We start from the raw sequence: 19985 nt of genomic DNA, 5'->3' as shown, positions 1-19985 counted from the left end.
GTTACTCACAGTGATTGTTTGAACTGTAGGCAAGAGACCTAATTCAGGTCACTGAAATATGAGAGGAGATTTTTCTGGGTACTATTGAAAAGGGTATCCTTTGCTCTTTGGAAAAGCACTTTGTTATTTTGTCTCTGTATCTCTTTTTCTATTATCTAACTGAACAAGGAAGCATGTAAGTTTTATTATTCCTGACAGCATTCATATGACCTTTAGGGAAAACAGCTTGCTGGTGGGCACAGCTTACATGCTAGGCCCAGGGTTCAATCCCTAATACTAAGGGGGGAGAAAGATAATCTGGAAAAAAACAATGAAGAGTCTTAGAAGTTCAAAATCATGACATGAAGAAAACAGAAGAACTGAAAAATAGTATGAGGAAATCTTCCAGAAAAAAGAAAAAGACAACAAAGAGACGGACAACAGAAGATAAAAGACAAGAAAATTGGAGGATCAATGTAGGATGTACAACATAAGAAAACAGAAATCCCAAAGGGAGTCAGAGAATGTGGTAGGGGAAAAAATAACCAAAAATAAAAAGAACATTTTCTAGAAATTAAACACGTGAACCTCTAAGTTTAAAGTGTTCATTAAGAAAAAAGCAAAATGAAAGGAAAAAATACCCATATCAAAGCAATTCATTGTGAATTTATAGTCATTAAGAATAAAGAGAAGATTTAAAAAGTTTCCTAAATATATTGTGGCAAAACTGCGAATTGTCTCCAAGTACACCATCCCTTTTTACTTTTAGCACCATAGGAATCCATAAATTTTGGTAAGGCAAATGACTGCTTGGTTAGAGATCGCATTTCTTAGCCTCCCTTACAGCTAAGTACATCTCAGTGACTAAGTTTTAGGATGAGAGCAGAAGAGATAGATGCAACTCCCAGATCGTGTTTTCATAAAAAGCTCCTTACCCTTCACCTTATTGCTAGCTGAAAAATGGTAACAACTGGAACAGCTGCTCAAGAGAGAGATAGAAGCCACATCTGCTACCTTGAAAATCTTGTGAAGCAGAGTTGTCTACTTGCTCTGGCTATTCTAAGAAATACACTCCTATTTCATGTAAGATACTGTGTTTTTGGATCCCTTTGCAACTGTAGTTACATCTTGGCTGTTTAAAAAAAAGACTGAAACTGTAGAGTCATTGAAAGAAGAATTTTTGTCTATTTGTTCATAGCCATATCTCTCACATATATCAGGCATTCAAGACTTGTGCACTAAATAAATAAATGACATTAGATTTCTCAACAGCAATTATAAAAGATAGAAGACAGTGGAGAAATGCCTTCAAGATTCTGAGTAAAAATAAATTCTATATCCAGCCACAAAACAATTAAATGTGGACTGGCGGAGTGGCTCAAATAATAATCACCTGTCTAGCAAGCTTGAGGCCCAGAGTTCAACCCTTGTACCACCAAAAACAAACAAGCAAATAAACAAATCCCCCAATACAATGAAACGTATAATACATTTTCAGAAATGTATTATTTTATTTCTCTATGGCATATATTCTCAAATAGCTACTGAAGGATGGCACCTACCAAAATAAGAATATCAAGGAAGAAGACAAGGGGGCTGGCGGAGTGGCTCAAGTGGCAGAGCGCCTGTCTTGCAGACATGAGGCCCTGAGTTCAAACCCCAGTACCAAAAAAAAAGAAAGAAAGAAGATAAGGAATACAAAAAGCAAAGATAAACACAGATGGGAAACAGAATTTCTGGAAAGTTCTAGGAAGACAGCTGGGCCAGAGATTGAAACAGTCACCAGTCCAGACTGGAACAGGAGTGCCATGAAGGATACCAGGAAGAAGTTTCCAGGTTAAGAAGAAAACTAAAAAAGAAAAAAAATACTAATAAGTTTCTTAATTGGCTTGACTGTATGGAAAACTGCTATGGAAAGGTATGGGAAGACTGAGCAATAGGTGTTAAACAAACAAACCCAAAGCATTAATGAGGCAATTATTAACTCCAGAAAACAAAACTATGTAAGAAATGAAATACAGTCATAGCATACCTTGTACTTGATTTAGCAATGAATATTTGTTCCAAATGCAAGTATAGGCAAGGTAGAGCATGGAATTCTCATTACCATAAGGAAATCAGTACACATTGTCTAAAACTAATGATTCAGAAGAGAGAACAATATAAAAATATCAGTATGAAAGTATTGTGAAGAAGAAAGGGGAAACAAGTAGTAGGGAGCTGCTGTTAGTTTCACTTTAAGTGTTACTATTTGTCTTTTAAATTCTATGCAGGTATTACTTTGACAATTTATTTTGAATTAAATATGAAATTAAACACTGAAAAGACTAAATTTACTTTTAACATATGACAGAAATTCTTGCTACTATCTAAATTATATACATCTTATGCTAGAAGTAGAGGTTCCATGGGGCCCTGGGTTGGATCCCTATCACTAGGAAAGAAGGGAGGGGGGGGAAGAAGGGAAGGGAAATGAAAGGAGGAAAGAAGGGAGGGAGGAGGGAAGGGAGGGAGGGAGGAAGGAAGGAAGGAAATAAGCAAGCTGGGCACTGGTGGCTCACTGGTAATCCTAGCTATCAGGAGGCAGAGAACAGGAGGATCACAATTTGAGGCCAACCCAAGCAAAAAGTTTACAAGACTGCATCTTAACCAATAGCTGGGCATATGGCATACCTGTCATCCCAACTACTATGGAAGCTAAGACCAGGAGGATCACAGTTCCAGATCAGCCTGGACAAAAAGATCCTTGTCTCAACTGAAAAAGCTGGGCATGGTGGTACATATTTGTCATCCCAACTCCTTCAGGAAGCAAAAATAGGAGGATCATGGTCAGTCTAGGATATTTTGGGCAAAAAAGTGAGATTATCTCAAAAATAACCAGAGTAAAAAAGGGCTAGAGGTGTGGCTCAAGCAGTAGAGCACCTGCCTAGCAAACATAATCCTAGTACTATTAAAAAACAAACAAACAAAAAACCAAGAAGACAGGAAAAAAGAAAAAAATTACTTTCATTTTTTTATTCTTTAAATATTGCTAAGTCCCAAAATATTCAAATACAAATTTAAGCAACCAGATTATTATTTTTACAGTCATTTCATTAGAATCAATTTATATTTTTACTTACTTGAATGTGGCAAGAGCACTGGAGCAAAGATGCTATTGCTGCCTATGGAAATGAGAAATTAATTTGAAAAGGAAAGTAATTAGTATGTTTTTATTTTTTAAACATTTGCATAAAGCAACATGTACTATACATGTAACATTGGATGTTATTACTATGTCTTCCATGTGATTTTTTTCAATGAACCCAATATACCTTGTACCCAGATTGTTTTTCCTTTCTTAGTGTAACTGACTCCCTCTCTATCATAGCTCTTTTTAATTTTCCTCACAAAAATAATGTACTTGTTTCCTTCTTCATTATCTATTGTTCCCTTTTGAGTGGTAGTGGGGCCCAAAAAGCAATAAAATAAATCTTTGTTGAATGAATAAATTAGAAAATAGTCATAAACAATGCATAAATGATACTTGACTTCCATTTTAAGCACATTTTCTCATTTTGATGTCACTTTTCACACTAATATAGGTTGCATAGGATTCTATAGTTCCCTAATGAAACAGATGAAAGAATTATCTGAAACATCAAACTCCTTTTTTACCAAATGGTTTTCATCAAATACTTACCACAGGAACTACTGAGATCCCCATCTAAAAACACACTAAGGTCTGAAGAAGCAGATACTGGTGGAGTAGATGGTGTATTTGGAGATGTTGGTGCTGACACTGTTGATTCAAGCTCAGTTTCAGCAATCCGACTAAAGCTTATTTTATAGGGTTCTCTTTCTAATGGTGTTGGATGACCTCGTAGAGTACCTGAGGTAGAGCCATGTCGGCCTGTATTAGGCCTTATTCCAGGAGATTTTAAGGAGAAAGTTGATTTCCTAGGCTAAGAAAAGCACACATAATTAAGATCATCATCTTGTATGCATTTTGTTTTTATGAGTTAGCTATTTTTTTAATTCTCAAGCACATGTTTAAAAGAATGTAATAAAATCTCAATCTGCAAGGGCAGCTCATGGCATTCTAGATTTGACTATATTAATTTTAAGATGGACTTGAATATAATTAAATATTTTGCATAGCTGTAGAAATAAAATTCTTGAAAATTTGTGTGAGGACAACTTTTTGTATAAGATACTCAAATCTAAACTTCTTTCAAATCACCTACATCAACTTCACAAACATTTACTGGGAATGTAATTTATGCAATACATTATGCTATTGCTTCATTAAAAAAAAAAAAGACCATCTTTTCTCTTTTTCTTATATTAAATGATTAACCTGTACAACAGTCCCCAATGCCTTTGGGGAAAACTGCTAACATTGTTGCCAATCCTAACCTTTGCCCCATTTTTTAAACTGTAGCAATGGTAACCTAATGAAAAAACACAGAACTCAGATTTACAAGAGTTGAGTTAAAATCTCAGCTGTGCCAGTATCTAGTGATGCAGCCTTGCAACAGTTATCTGATCCTTTTGAGCCTCCGGTTTTTTTCATTTGAAGATCTACATCATAGTTGAGCTTGGGGTGTAGCTCAGTGAGAGATCACTTGACTAGCAATGCATGAAATCTTGAATCTGGGAGGGAGGGAGAGAGGGAGGGAGGGAGGGAGGGAGGAAGGAAGGAAGGGAGGGAGGGAGGAAGGAAGGAAGGAAGGAAGGAAGGAAGGAAGGAAGGAAGGATGGATCTGTATAGCTATATCATACAACTGTTGTTTTTTCACAATGCTGGGGATTGAGGATGGAATCCAAAGCCCTGTGCATGCCAGGCAAGTACTCTACCACTGGGCCACATCCCCAGCCCGGTATATATTTTAGAAGTAGTATAGCATTGTAAAATAAAGCACCTAAAACAGCTACCTGATTAAATTACAATATTAGGAGAACAGGTTATTAAATATTGAAAATACTTTTAAGAACAGAAAATAGTTTTCAAAATTGTAAAGGACTTACAAATCGAGGTGGCTGTTTGCAGCTTCGGGGTTCAATTTCTAGTGATTTATTGAACAAATAGTCTGTAAACTCTTTTTCAGATAAACTTCCCATGGGGTTAAGGTTTTCAAAGAATCTCTGAAATTAAAGAAATGCCCATAAGGACATATTTTAGTATTACCATAAGATTTTATTAAAATTTTGGTAAAAATTATTTCATAATATTAATACTAAAAATTAACAAATCAAGAGACAACAATGTCTGAAAAGTTCACAAATACTGCTTATTCTACTCTCTATTTTTGAATAAGAGTGCACAATTTCTACAGTAGTTATATTCCAGTCTTATAGTTGTATTAATAAGATAAATGGATTTTCATTTATTTCCACCTTAATGGCTCAGCAGCTAGTATTAGTTGTCCCTTACTAAACTTTATTCCTACTCACTATAATAACAAAATGATTATCAGAAGCCTAACAAAAGTGTTTAGAAGCAAAATTAGTTAAAAACCACAATAATACAATTTCAATATACAGGGGAAAGAGCAGAGATGAATTGGATTAAGGTCTATTCAAACACCTGGCAAGCTGGCTTACACCTGCAAATCCTAGCTACTTGGGAGGCAGAGATCAGGAGGACTGTGCAAAAAGTTCAGCCAGGGCAAAAAGTTCTCCAGTCCCCATGTCAATTAGTAAACACTGGGCATAGTGGCACATCATCCCAGCTACCACTAGAAGCATAAATAGGAGGACTGTGGTCTAGGCCAGTCTCAGAATAAATGCAAGACCCTATTCAGAAAAATACCTAAAGCAAAGAGGACTAAGGAGTGGCTAAAGTGGTAAAGCACCTACCTCCCTAGTAAGTACACGGCCCTGACTTTAAGCCCCAGTACTAGAGGAAAAAAAAAGTAATTTCAGGAAAAATAATAAACTTTAAAGTTATCTGTAAACTTTAAAGTTATGTGTTAACCTCTAATATCAAAAAATATTTACCAAAAATGTATTCAACCTTAAATTTAAGTTTTTAAGTAGGAAATTGAGATGATTGTGGCATTAGGAAATGCCAAAATATAAAACAGAAAAGAAAAACGCCAAACAAACAGTAATCTCACTAACAAGAAACCTCACTCTTTACATTTTACTATTATGATATCTTCTGATTTTTTTTACCATGTGTACAAATAGATGAACATACATACATACAGATTTTTTTCTGCACAATTGGGACATTATAGCTATTTGAAATCTTTTAAAAGTTTATAGTCAAATAACTTTTTCCACGTGGCTTATTTATCTTATAAAGTACAAATTTTAACTCTATGGTATTTCATCAAACATATTCCAAAATTTATCTCACTAATCCCCATAGAAATAGTTATCTATAGAGGAGCTTTCTAATTCTTTGCTATGATAATAATTTTTTATCAGTGTATGTTAATTATACAAAGCCACTGTGGTATTTCCATACATGCATATAATGTACTTTGATCAAATGATAATTGTTAGGGTGAACAAAAATAAGCCACCTTAGAATTGGACCCCCTACCATTGCAGGCAGCTTATTGACACCCCACCACCCACTGGAAGGACCACATCTAGCCTCAAGGAATGACAAGCTACCACTTTGCCAGGAGGTCTGGGAACAGCAATTTATCTACCTAATTACCACTTATCACCTCTAGTTTCCCTGAGCAACTTACCTACCTAGTTACCACTTATCTCCTCTAGCTTCCCCTACCAATGGACTCCACTCCACCTGAAGAATTTTCCCACCCAGCAAGGTTTCCCTTCCAGACCGCTCCCCTATATCTACTCCAAGTCTGTAAGCAGCTGTGGGCTCCAGCTCTCTTGCCTCCACACGGCTCCTTCCAGAACAATAAATCCTGTGCGGCCTTTTGAGCTGTCTCTGCCTCTTCCATTTCTAACAATAATAATTATTATTAACTCTTTGTATATAAACTTTTCTGTATATTTATGCTTTTCTCACAAACATCCTTAGAAGCAAATTACTGGATTTAGCATTATCTAATTTTGTTTTGTTTTGTTTTTTTGATACAGGGTCTTGCTATATAGTCCAGGATATACTCCAACTCATGATCCTTCTGCCTTAGTCTCTTGAGTGCTGGAACTACAGGTGTGAACCACCATGCTTGGCTAGCTTTATTTAATTTTGAAGAGTTTTAGAAGCAAATGTAAAAGTAAGGACTGGGTTTTAGTTTTAGAAGGAGGTAAAATGAACTTTAAATTTCTAGTGTAAAATTCTTCCTATTTTTCAGGCATTCTGTCAATTTCAAGAAAATTTTGTTATTCCTCTAACAGAAACAATTTTTCTTATATTCAAGTTAATGAGGCTAAATTATATGAGCCAACAATAATTTAAAGACTTAGAAAGCTACAGTAGCTGTATTCTTGATTTTCCTATTTTTTCCTCTATTTTCTAATACTATTTAGATTGGTTAACTTTGGTTTGAAAAATGAATAGATTACTTTGTCTACATTTTAAGCTTACTATGACTCAATTATAAAGAAGGCATTTTCTCCTTCCCCAAAATGTTTTAAATGATAAGACTAGACCAGATCACAAAAACCTAATACCAGTTATGTTTTTGAGATAGTGAATGCTAAAAGTACTATTTTATCCAATTCCAATGGAACATCATTTTTCTGGGAAAATAAACTGTGAACTCTAGTCTAGGTTAGTCCTGTGAAGCTCCTCATCACAGAGTGGGCTCAATGGTGAGGGAATGGGATGAAATAGTGACCACCAGTAGCTTATCACCATTTTTCTTGAAAGAAGGTATCTCTATTTTCACACTGGTATGCTTTAGGTCATTCTTGCTTAGGACTTTAGGGTACTCTGTTTTGAAATTGGAACAAAGAATAGTTACTGTCTCATAATTTAGGAAGACAGGAGTGATTTGTGGTTATTTGCACTTAGTATGTCTAACTTGTAGACTACATCAAGAAACTTAATACAATTTTTAATGTCAAAAGCGAACTTATTCTGGTTGACAGTTGTAATATGTTCTCAGTTTAAATAAGTATGATATAATAAAATTCATTTACCATAAAAACTGTATCATAATTTAGAAGTTATCCCACATTTTATGGTATCACAGAATCATTATTATACAGCATTGCTCAAAATGGGTCATCAATTGATACAATGTTTAACAAGTTATCTTTTGTATTCTCCCAGCCCTTCTCTTATTTAAACACTATGATTTTATGAAGAGATGAATTATTTAATGTTACACTGGCACATGTTAACTATTTAAAATGACTATCACTCAATTATAGTATTAGATTTATTGTAGATTTTCTTTTTACTACATGGACATCAGAAAAATTCTGTTCTTTGACATTCATGTTTTGGAAGTGTTGCTTGAATCAACTGTACAAAGAAGCACACTTTCAAGAGAAAGTATTTAATGTTAATAAATGCAAATAGTATAGATATCTAATATTTAACCATCTACTGATTTATTTTCAAAATCAAATAAATAGCATGATGTGTGATTATGATATTTCTTAGAGATCATACAGAACTTAACATGTTCTGTTTTAAAGACAAGCAAAGAAAATATTTACCCTCATTTCTGGTTCTATCCGTAAACAGTAAGGCTGATTCTGATACTGCTGAATTTCTCCAGTAATTTCAGCTACTTTCCTTCTCTTACTGAAATTGATTAAATCTTTCCCTTTCTTTTTTAGAAAATCATTATTCCCTTCTTCAGTCTTCAGAATATTTGTTAAATATATTCCTAGTGAAAAAGTATTTAAAGAAAAATTATTTTGAAATTAGTTATATTATTATCATTTGGGAAAACAACTGATCTAGAAAAGATGAAAGACACATAGTAGAACACAGCAATTCTACTCCAATATAATTGATAGGCAAGGCTCTGGTAGATTCTATGACTAATTCTCCATTAAGAATTTTCTAACACAGAATTTAAAATAAAAGGAAAATACTAAATTAGAGGCTACTAGTCTAGGAAATGGCAAATTAAGGATTTCTAAACCCTCAGTATTAAGATCTATTCTAAACAAATGTTTTCATATTGATTACAAATATTTAATGTTAATGATCTTTAAGTGATTATCAATAAATTATCTTTAAGCAATTTTGGTTACAAATAGTACAGACTTAAAAAACTATTTCTCAGAGCCCATAATTTAGATAGAAAAGTAATTCTTTCTTCCTTTTTTTTTGAGGCAAGGTCTCACTACATAGCCCAGGCTGGCCTCAAACTCGCTATGTAGCCTAAGGTGGCCTTGAACTTAGATCCTCCTACCTCAATGTTCTAAATGCTGGCATTACTACCCACACCTGACTGGAAAAATAATTATTTCTCACCCTTGACAGTAAAAAGGCTTTTAATCCCTTTTTCATGCATAATTACTGATTCATTTGAATTGGTGGATTTCAACTGAGGGCAATTTTATCCCTCAGGGTAAGTTTGAGAATATTTTGGAGACATTTCAGATTATTACAGTTAGGAGGTTCTACTGGCATCTAGTGAACAGGACACCAGGAGGCTATTATGCATGTGACAGGCCCTCCCAACAAAGAATAATTTTGTCCAAAAGTCAATAGTACTGAGGATGAAAAACCTTGACTTAAATAAATCATTATATTTCAATAGTATATTCCTGTGCCACATAATTATGTTTAGGGAAATGATGATTGGATATACAACAGTGGCATCATGAGCTCAGAATGGAGGAGCCCGAGGGTAGTTCAGTGGTGGAGTGTATACTTAGCATGCACAAGGCCCTGGGTTCAATCCTCAGCAACCCGCCTTCACACCCCCAAAAAAGGAGCTGAAAAATAGTAGCAGCTGTTCAATGCATTACTCAAGTGTTTCCTCATGATGCTGTTATAAACAAACCTACTGCTGCCCCCTATCATACAAAAGTACAACTCGTACAATTATATACAGTGCATAATACTTCATAATGATAATAAATGACTTTGTTACTGGTTTCTGCATTTACTACACTATATTTATTATTATTTTAGAACATACTTGTACTTATAAAGAAATAGTTTATTGTGAAACAGTATGTTAGGCTGGCAACAGTCCTACACACCTCCTGTTTACTGTGTTACAAGGCCACACTAAAGGCTGGACGCAATGGTGTATGCCCATCCATCACCCTATCTACTTGGGAGACTGAGTCAGAAGTATTGTTTGAGTTCAGGAGTTTGGTACCAGCTGAGCAACATAAACAAGACCTCATCTCAAAAAAAACCAAAAATCATTCCACACAAAAGAGGTCATATTATTGTGCCATCTTGGTTCGTATATAAGAACACTCTATGATGTTGCAAAACAAAACTGCCTAATGATACACTTTTCAGAATGTATCCCTGTCATTAAGAAAAGTTCAGCTGGACTCGATATATGTCTGCAATCCCAGCAATTTGGGAAGCAAAGGTAGGAGGGTCATGAGTTCAAGGACAACCTGGGCAAAAGTTAATGAGACCTCATCTCAGAAACAAAATTTTAAAAGTTCACTTTATAAAATTCTGCCTTACATAATACATAACAACAATTCAATTCTAAGTTAAAAAAATCCCTTAAAATCCTTTGATAAATTAAAACCACCACAAAACCACCATAAAATCTTTAGTAAATTAAAAATAAATGCTGTAGATATAGTATAGATACATAGATAGACAGTATAAAAATAATAGTTGCTACTTCATGAGTACCTGTTCTATGATAGATTTTGTATTAGGCAATACAATAACATATTTTAAAATTCTTACAACCCTATGAGGGAATTAGCATAATTGTCATTTTATAGATAAGAAAAGAGAGTTTTATTTATCAATACAGACAACTTATAAATACAGGTAAGCTGGTATAAGGACAACCTGCCTCTGAAGACTAGCCTCCTCTGGCTATAATACATTCACCCTCAAAATACAATGTCCATATTTAGAAACTTACCAAAAAAAGGCACACAAGGTGGATTGATTGATTTAAGTTTTACTAGGTATTTTTTAAAGTGATCCTGACTTAATTCCACAGCTTCATCCAAAATTCTCCTTTTTCTTTCCTGTAATGCCTTGAAAACATAGAAATTGAATATAATTCAATTATGTAAATTGAATTATTGTATAAATTATATAAATTGAATATAAATCATACTTATGGATATAGAACTTTAGAATTTATAAAAGTTTGCAAATAACTGAAGAGTAATTTTTAAAATTATGAGTGGCATTTATTTGGGCAAATAATTCGGGCATTTATTTGCCTAAAATGATTTCTTCTGTTTTTATCTATAAATATAAAACCTAAAATTAAATTTTTCTAATATAAATTAGAAGATTACAAAATTCTTCCTCAGGACCTTATTAATTATAATTTTGATTAGCCAGGGTTTCACATTATAGTGTAGCAAAGGAGAATTATCACCCTTCAGCATTCAATCCACTGAAAGGTCTTTTGGAGCTGAAAGCAGAGTTTTAATGATGAGAAGACTGTGGGAGGGTCAGAACACCTGAACAGAATTTAATGAATGAAGTAAACATAGGCATTTCTTTTTTATTTCATGATTACATTTTCTTACTGAAAATCAATTCATTTATAACCTAATAAAGAGTACATACATACATACACAAAATCCATAGCAAACATACTTCATAAGAACCATTCAATTATTTCTTTTAAGTTAAGGAGAAAGCAAAAGGTCCTAGTTAAAACAGATAAGAAACAGAAATAAAAGGATTATGAATTGAAAAGAAAAACTATCCCTATGCAAAGAGGATATGAAGAAACTCCAAAAATCTACGTATGTTAATGAGAGTACTCATCAATGTTGCTATTCATAAAAAACCAATAAAAATAACTGCATCTCATCAAAAAGAAAAATACTATTAAAAAAGATTCCAATATAAATCTAACAAAGTATAAGGGTTTTTTTGTTAATAAAACCATAAAACTATCTTAAATGAGTAAATAAATGGTTCTTGGTTAGGAAGACTCATTCCTATAAAACTGTCACTTCTTCACTAATTGAAGATCCAATGCAACTCCTATCAAAATCCCAATTTTTAAAAATGAAGCTCAAATTGATTCTAAACTTCACATAGGAAAACAGAGGGCCAAGAATAGGTCACTCTTAAGAGTAAGATTGGTGAGAACTTGCCCTACATCAAGAATCAATATGATGTTATGGTAATTTAAACATGTGATACAGGAAAAATTAAGTATATAAAATCAAACAAAAGAATAGAAAGACCAGAACCAGGCCCACATGTATGGGTACTCAATTCATAACACAGCTAGCACTATATGGGGAAAAGAACAGACTTTCAATGAATGTGTGAGAGCAACTGGGTAGCCACATGGAACCAAAAATGAATTTAGACTCTAAATTCACCCCACACTCCAGCTAAATTGTGTGTGTGTGTGTGTGTGTGTGTGTGTGTGTGTGTGTGAGAGAGAGAGAGAGAGAGAGAGAGAGAGAGAGAGAGAGAGAGAGAGACAGGATCTTGCTATGTAGCCTAGGCTGGCTTAAAACTTATTGTCCTCCTACCTCAGCCTCCTCAGTATGGATTAAGAATTAAGAGAGAGACAAAACATTAGAATAATAGAGGAGGACCTTAAGAGCTCATTCATCAAAAGGCATCCTCAAAACAGGTTAAAAGGGGGCCTTCAATCTGGTAAAATATATTTACAACAATATAAAGAATAACACATTAGAATCCTGAATATAAGAGAGTTCATACAAATTCATAAGAAAAATGCAACAAAAAAGGTTAAAAATTTTTCACCACAAGAATACAAAGAACAAATAAGCAGTTGAAAATAGGTGCAAACTCATTAGAAATCAGGAACATATAAACCAAAAACCCTAAGACTGGCTTGACAATAGCAAGCATTGGTGAGAATGTGAAATAACTGGATCTCGTATATTTCTTATGGGAATATACACTGATATAACTATTTGGGAAAATAACTTGGCATTACCTAGCAAAGTTGAAGAGATCCATATCCTATCATACCACAATTCTATTTCCAAAAATTCTACTTTTAAAGTAATATGTCCAGGATATATGTGAAAAATTCTTACAGCACTACTGCTCATAATAGCCTCTTAGAGGAAACAACTCAAAGAATAAATTAATTCATTTTGGTAAATTTATTTCTATAATAAAATTATGAAAAAATGAGCTACAATAATAAGAAAAAGCGTGAATAAATTTTAGAAATATAATGCTGAGTAAAAGAATAACAATATTCATACAGAATTAAGAAACATATAAAATGAAACAATACAGTTTAGTGATACCAATATTAAAAGTATAGGAAAAAGATAACTAAAAGCATGAAATTCACAATGGATAGTTCTGAAGGGGAAAGGAAGGAGATGAAATTGGAGGGGTCTTAAACTGGATGCCAGGTATACAGATTTGTTTTGTTTTGTTTTTACTTTTTATATATTATACAGAATTTTACAAAAACTACTGCCCAATATTAAAAAAACTAATACTAATGTCTAAAATCAATACTATCTCAGTTTTCAAAATCAGCATTAAAATTATTATCTAAACAGACTATTTAATATTTTTAATATATCAAATTCATGTCAATAAAATGCAAACACTTAAATAGAAAAATGCATACATGAAAGTAATTCCTCCTTTGTGCCCCTCTAATCAAACCCCACTGAAAGAACCAATGTTAAGAGAGGAATATGTATCTCTCCACACTATTCTCAATACTTGTATAAATCAGAGATGTAGGGTTTGTTCTGTTTTGTTATACTAAAATGGAATCATATAACAGCTATTCTGAAGTCTTATGGGTTTTCCCATAAATATCACAAATATTCTTCCAAGGGAATGCATGAAGATTCCATTCACTTTTTATATACAGCTGAACAATATTTCATATTATAGTATAAGACACTATGTAAATCACTCTCCATTAGTGGACATTAAGGTTATTTTTAGTTTCCTGCCACTACGATTAATGTTACAATCACTGTATTGCTGTATATACAACTTTTACACTCTGGTGCTTTTTTTTTTTTCTTAGGGCTGAGAGCCTGGCTCAAGTGGGAGAGAACCTGCGTATCAAGGGTGAAGTCCTGAGTTCAATCCCCAGTACTGCTAAAAAAAAAAAAAAAAGATTTTATTTCTTTAAAATTCTGAGTTCAAGAGTGTATGTATTTTTAATTTTACCATAGATTGCTAGGTTGCTTCCCAGAAAGACTGTAAAAATTCACATTCCCAAAGGTAGTATTTATTAAGATAGCTATGTATACCTTCTAGTCTTCACTTAGAAATAAAGTCTTCACAGTTACCAAAGTAAAGAAAGAACCCATAGATGAAGAGATTTTGATTTATGATACCATATATTGAACTTTACATTTTAAAATTAAAAAACAGACAAAACAAATAGAACCCAGGGAAATTATAGACAGTATGACTAAGTTCTAGTATCTTTAATATATTAAAAACCACATAAATCAGTAAAATACAAACACCCAAAAAGAACAATGAGAGGACATGAACAGATAAATCATAAAGAAAAAAGTAAAGGTGGCCAATAAATACATTTAGTATATTCAACCTTACTATTTTTAATTTTTAATTTTGGTGGAACTCAGGGCTTCATGCTTGGAAAGCAGGTGCTCTACTACTTGAGCCACATCTCTAGCCTATTTTTGAACTAGCTATTTTTTTAGACTATTTACCTGGTCTGGACTCAAACCATGCTCCTCCCAATTTCAGACTCCCAAGTAGCTAGGATTACAGGCATGAACCACTAGCACCTGGTTTTATTTTTAAAAATACAATTAAAGTGAAAATTTTAATTTTTGTTCCTTGAAATCTATAGTTTTTAATATTGTAGTTATTCCCAGGGACATTTATATGTCTTGCTAAAAAAAATATCAAAAGTCTAAAAATGTTCAAATACTCTGACCCAGGAGAACTTCCGTCTCTAGAAATTTATTCTAAGGAAATAATCAAAGATTCACAAAGGTTTGTATATACAAAATAATTATTTATCACAACAAAAAGCCAGAAAAAAACATAATAATTCCAAAATAGAATGATGAATTATGGTTTAACCATGAGAAAGAAAGCTATGTAATTATTAAAAAACCTTGGTTTTGAAGATAAGTTTAATAAAACAGAACACATTTTTAAGGAGAAAAGATGTAGGCAATAAAAATCTATGCAAAATACAATCTCAATTTTTAATTTTAATAAAATATATCTTTCTATATTTTCTGTATCTTCTGAATTTTCTATAATTAACACTAAACACGTTATAATTTAAAGTAAAATAAATTTAAGTTTTAGAATGGGTCCTCTTCGTTTTATTCTTTTTTAACTATATACTAAAAGTGATCAAGAAGTTATTTGTGTATCTATATTTTAAATCCTTTGTCATTTATCAACCAATTGCCATTGGAAAAAAAAATCTACTTGGAGATTTTTACATTTAGGTTAAGTATATTAAACAGAGGTACAAGTCCCATATTCTTTAATGAATCTTAAATTTACTGATAAAGTTTGATATATATTTTCTATTATCTTATACAATTATATTGAAAGTAAAAAGATGGATTTACAAAGAATTTACTCAAAAAGATAGGCAGTAGAAGTAATCTCATACATTAATTTTATCTTTCACCACAAGGATAAAATGTTTGAGCCTAAAACTTACCTCAAAGGTATGGTCTAGTCTGTACACTGACACTGAATTTACTGCGCTGACTATCTCCAGTACGCCGTTGAAATTATTCAAATCTTGAAAAACCTGCAGAATTTCTATAATTCTACTTAGTATTGCCACCCGTTCTTCAAAATTTTCTGCTTCCACAATGCATCTAATAACAACAACAAAGCATTCATGACTTAAAAAAGTTTTTTCATCTTTGTACAGCCAGAACTTTAGCTTAAATATGACTTAATGTTATAATTATTAAGAGGCAATAAGATAGAGAAAACAAAAACTTACTTTTCAAACCACAGGGTGAGATTTGTTGTATGGCGAATCATTTTTAATAAATTTGGAGAATTTATTTCTTTATCTTCTTTGGTCCACACACTCCCTACAAGTTCAGAAGGTTGGACTTTCCTGTGGAATTAAAAATCAATAAAACTTAACCTACAAAAGAATTGGTATCGAAATAATTTAAAGATCTTGTAACATTTAATAAGAAAAAGACAACCCAAAAGATAAGTTGATAAGCATATGAACAAGTAATTCACAGAGATATAGATCCAAATAGTCAGGAATATGAAAATATTTTATACTTTATCTAAATTACTCATAGAAAAGAACATAAACTGCAATGAAATCCTATTTTATTCCTGTGAAACTAACATAGTCTGAAAATATCAAATGGGTAAAAATATTATAAAACAAGAACTCTCCAATACGGATAGGGAAGTAAAAACTGACAAGTACTTTGAAAAATGATTTGGTAATATCTCACAGTACTGAAGATACTCCTTTCTTGTGGGTTTTCCCATAAATTTCACAAATATTCTTCCAAGGGAATATACTAAGATCCTATTCATTTTTATCTACAGTTGAACAATATTTCATACTATGGTATAAGACAATGTATGTAATCATTTCCCTGTTGACAGACACCAGGTTATTTCTAGTTTCCTGCTACTATGATTAATATTGCAATTACCCTATCTTTGTACATAACTTTATAGTCTTGTGCATTTAAAAAAAATTTATTTTAAGATTTTGGTTCTAAGAGTATATTTTAAATTTAACATATATTGCTAGAATGCTATCTAGAAAGATTGCAAAAATTCACATTCTGAAAGGCAGTATTAATGTAGTTGACTCTAAACAAACTCTTACACTAAGCTATAAGAACATATTTACCAGAATGTTCAGTGAAACACTGTTGCAAAAGTGAAAAACCCCAACATAGAGGCTCATCTTCAAGAGACTATATAAACTGGAATAGTCACAAAATAAAAAACAACATAGCAGGTAAAATAAGCAATCTAGAACTATATTCATTAACTTGAATAAATATCAAAAACAATTTAAGTAAAAACATGTTAAAGAATGATACATAAATATATGCAGTTTAAAAATGTGCAAACCAATGCTATATATTATTTAGGAATCTGTGTATAGGTATATAAATTATAAAGACAAACAGAAACAATAAATACCAGTTTCTGAGTAGTGGTAATTTTCACAGGAAGGAGAGCAATGAGATTTGGGAGAATTATAAGGATAATTTCAATTTTATCTGTAAAGTTTTTGTTGCTCATAAGCACTCATTGTATTATTTTCTATACATTTCTGGAATGCTTAAAATAGCTAATAAAAAGTCAGAAGAGCAGATTAAATCATTAATCAGACAGGATTATATGACTTAAAAACTGACCAATGGCACTACTATCAATGTCCTATAGTCTTAACTATCATAAAAAAATTGTTTTAGTCAGTAGATTTGAATACAAACAGGTACATGCTAACAGTTTTAAGTTTTCTTAAGTGGATTATTTCACCAGAAATTTACAAATAGTTTTATGTATGTTACCCTTCTTTCATAGCACACATCACTTAACAAAGGCGTTTCTATCTCTTGAAGCAGGTCCATGTGGAACTAAGTGCTTTGGTTTTTTTCTGATGTCCACTCATGTAATGAGGCAAAACTTGATTCAGTATTATTTGCTTTGCTACCTCAAGTAAAAAACCCCTTCATTCTTTCCTATCACAAATTCCACAATATATTAAAAAAAAAAAAAAAACCTACCTGAATTTCAAACTACTTAAGATAAAAGATAACATGGTGCTCTGAATCAGAGATGCTTACAAACACGGTAGTATGCTAAAGGTATGATTCAGAATGACAAAGCCAGTATAATTTCTCCAGACTATTTGTACTGTGGTTCTTGGACATAGAAAAATTCTGATGGAATGATGAGGTGTGGGCTTATTTTTCAATGGGGAGCTGACGTCTTGAAAACTCACAAGGTCTGTAGTCTTCACAGAAGCATGACTTATGAATGAGAGAAAAAAGCCTGCCTCACTTAGTGCTCTATTCATTTAGTTACCAAGAGCCTAGCATCCATACTGACTGACTTAGCTGAATGAATAATCTCAAACTCAAGTAATCTGAGAAAGTATCAGAAGAATACTTGTTAAGTGACTTGTAAGTGGTTGCTATACTATTGCATTTGTTTTCTCCCTGTCATTCCTCTTGCTACGCCCTAATCTAAAATCAAAAAGCAACATGTTAGGGCTGAGGGAGTGACTCAAGTGGTAGCGTGCCTGTCTAGCAAGTGCAAGGCCCTGAGTTCAACATCCAGTACCACCAGAAAAAGAAAAGTAACACTTGTCTACAAGGCAGACTACGGTTAAAAACTGTTTTATGATGAATTCTAGCCCAGTCTGAACCACACAGTCAAACCCTATCTCAAAAAAAAAAAAAAAAAATCCCCAGCCAGGGAGAACAGATGAGGTATTATTGAACATTCATGAATAATTAGCAAAAGTATATTCAAGTTTCTTGAAATAGAGCAAGAAATGAATACTCATTATCTACCTGTAGAGATCAGATTCCAAAAGTGTCAGCTGACGTGCAATTTCTATTGGATGAAGTGTCATAAGCTCAAATGTTTCAAACTGTCCTGGTCTACTGATGTACCATTCAATTGGTGGAGGTGGACTTTCAAAGGTAATATTATGGCTTATTCCATTTGCCTGGGCTTGCTTCTTCCTCCTGATGATCTTAGCAATCGACTCTACCCATTTCTTCATAGCTTTCCCTGGGAATAGAGTACATAAATAGAAATGCCTTTTTCTTGACAGACAAAATTGCAAACCTATGTATAATATTTAACTGTCACCCAGCTTCAACAATTATCAACTTGTGGCCAATTTTTGCTTTACCTAACCCCATGCATGCCCTCCCTTCACTCTCTTAAATTATTCTTGGAACAATTTAAGTATGTCTCTAGAAGACTCTAAAAAAATCACAATACCATTATTACATACAAACTGACATGTTAATTATCCTGAAACATTTTGTTAGCATGCAAATTTCTCCATCTCCTAAATGTTTTCTTATAGTTGGTTTGTTTTCAAAAGGACATGAATAAGATTCTTACACTGTATTTACTCAATGTCTCCCTTAATCTATAGGTTCTCCCTTTATCACTCAAAATGCTTGGTTTTTAAATTTTTATTTCATTTATTTTATTTTTTGAGACAGGGTCTGACTGAGCCCAGGCCAGTAGTGAACTCTCAATCTTCCAGCCTCTGCTTTCATACTAGGAATTATAGGTGTGTACCACCAGGCTGGACCAAAATGCTTTCAATTTGTTTGTTGAAGAAACTGAATTATTTTATCCTGTGGTTTATCTGGTCTTCATTTTGCCAATTTCACTCCTTTTGGGTTATCTTCCATGTTTATCTAGTCCTATACTTTCTGAAAAGCAGAGATCTAGTGACTTGGTCTAATTCAGGATTGATGTTTTGACATGAAGATTTGCCAAGAATAGTTCTAACAGGAGGGACATAATGTCTGGTCATCTCTCTTTTTATGATGTTAAGCATTCACTCATGATAAGTCCCTAGAGCTATTATCTTATTAGAATTAAGGAATGGTGATATACTGTCATTCCTTCTTTACTATTTAGATGAATTATTTCCACTTTAAAAAAATCAATTTTTCCAGCGTGAACTATTTGGCTATTCTAAGGTATAACTTGTATAGGAAAAAATTAAGACATTAACATAACTCTTTACTTGATTTATTCTGTTATTTTAGATTACAGATAATCTATATCCTCATTAAGAATACCATTTAAAAGTGAATTTAGTATTATGAACGATTTTAAGATACACACAAATAAAAATATATCTTAAATATCTCAAGGCTGGAAAACAAGAATTATTACAGAGCGCTTCTTTAAAAGAAATATTCTCCTTGAAACTTGAAAAAGGAGCTGGGTATATGGCTCAGTAGTAAAGCATCTGTGTAGCATGGGC

General features: G+C 32.8%; 1 protein-coding gene across 2 annotated transcripts in view; it reads right to left on the bottom strand.

Annotated features, from left to right (window-relative positions):
• Positions 1-19985, bottom strand: part of Sos2 (SOS Ras/Rho guanine nucleotide exchange factor 2) — a 100802-nt gene that overhangs the window by 7840 nt on the left and 72977 nt on the right. For both annotated transcript variants that reach the window (XM_074068022.1, XM_074068023.1), the window contains exons 14-21: positions 18538-18760; positions 15966-16085; positions 15672-15834; positions 10932-11049; positions 8560-8732; positions 4990-5106; positions 3662-3923; positions 3102-3143 (exon numbers count right to left, since the gene is read on the bottom strand). In XM_074068022.1, coding sequence (XP_073924123.1) covers positions 3102-3143; positions 3662-3923; positions 4990-5106; positions 8560-8732; positions 10932-11049; positions 15672-15834; positions 15966-16085; positions 18538-18760 — 1218 coding nt within the window. The remainder of the gene's footprint in view (positions 1-3101; positions 3144-3661; positions 3924-4989; positions 5107-8559; positions 8733-10931; positions 11050-15671; positions 15835-15965; positions 16086-18537; positions 18761-19985) is intronic.

Source organism: Castor canadensis, chromosome 3, assembly GCF_047511655.1.
Source record: "Castor canadensis chromosome 3, mCasCan1.hap1v2, whole genome shotgun sequence".
In the NCBI taxonomy this organism is placed as follows: Eukaryota; Metazoa; Chordata; class Mammalia; order Rodentia; family Castoridae; genus Castor; species Castor canadensis.
This window is presented reverse-complemented; position numbering and strand designations above follow the sequence as displayed.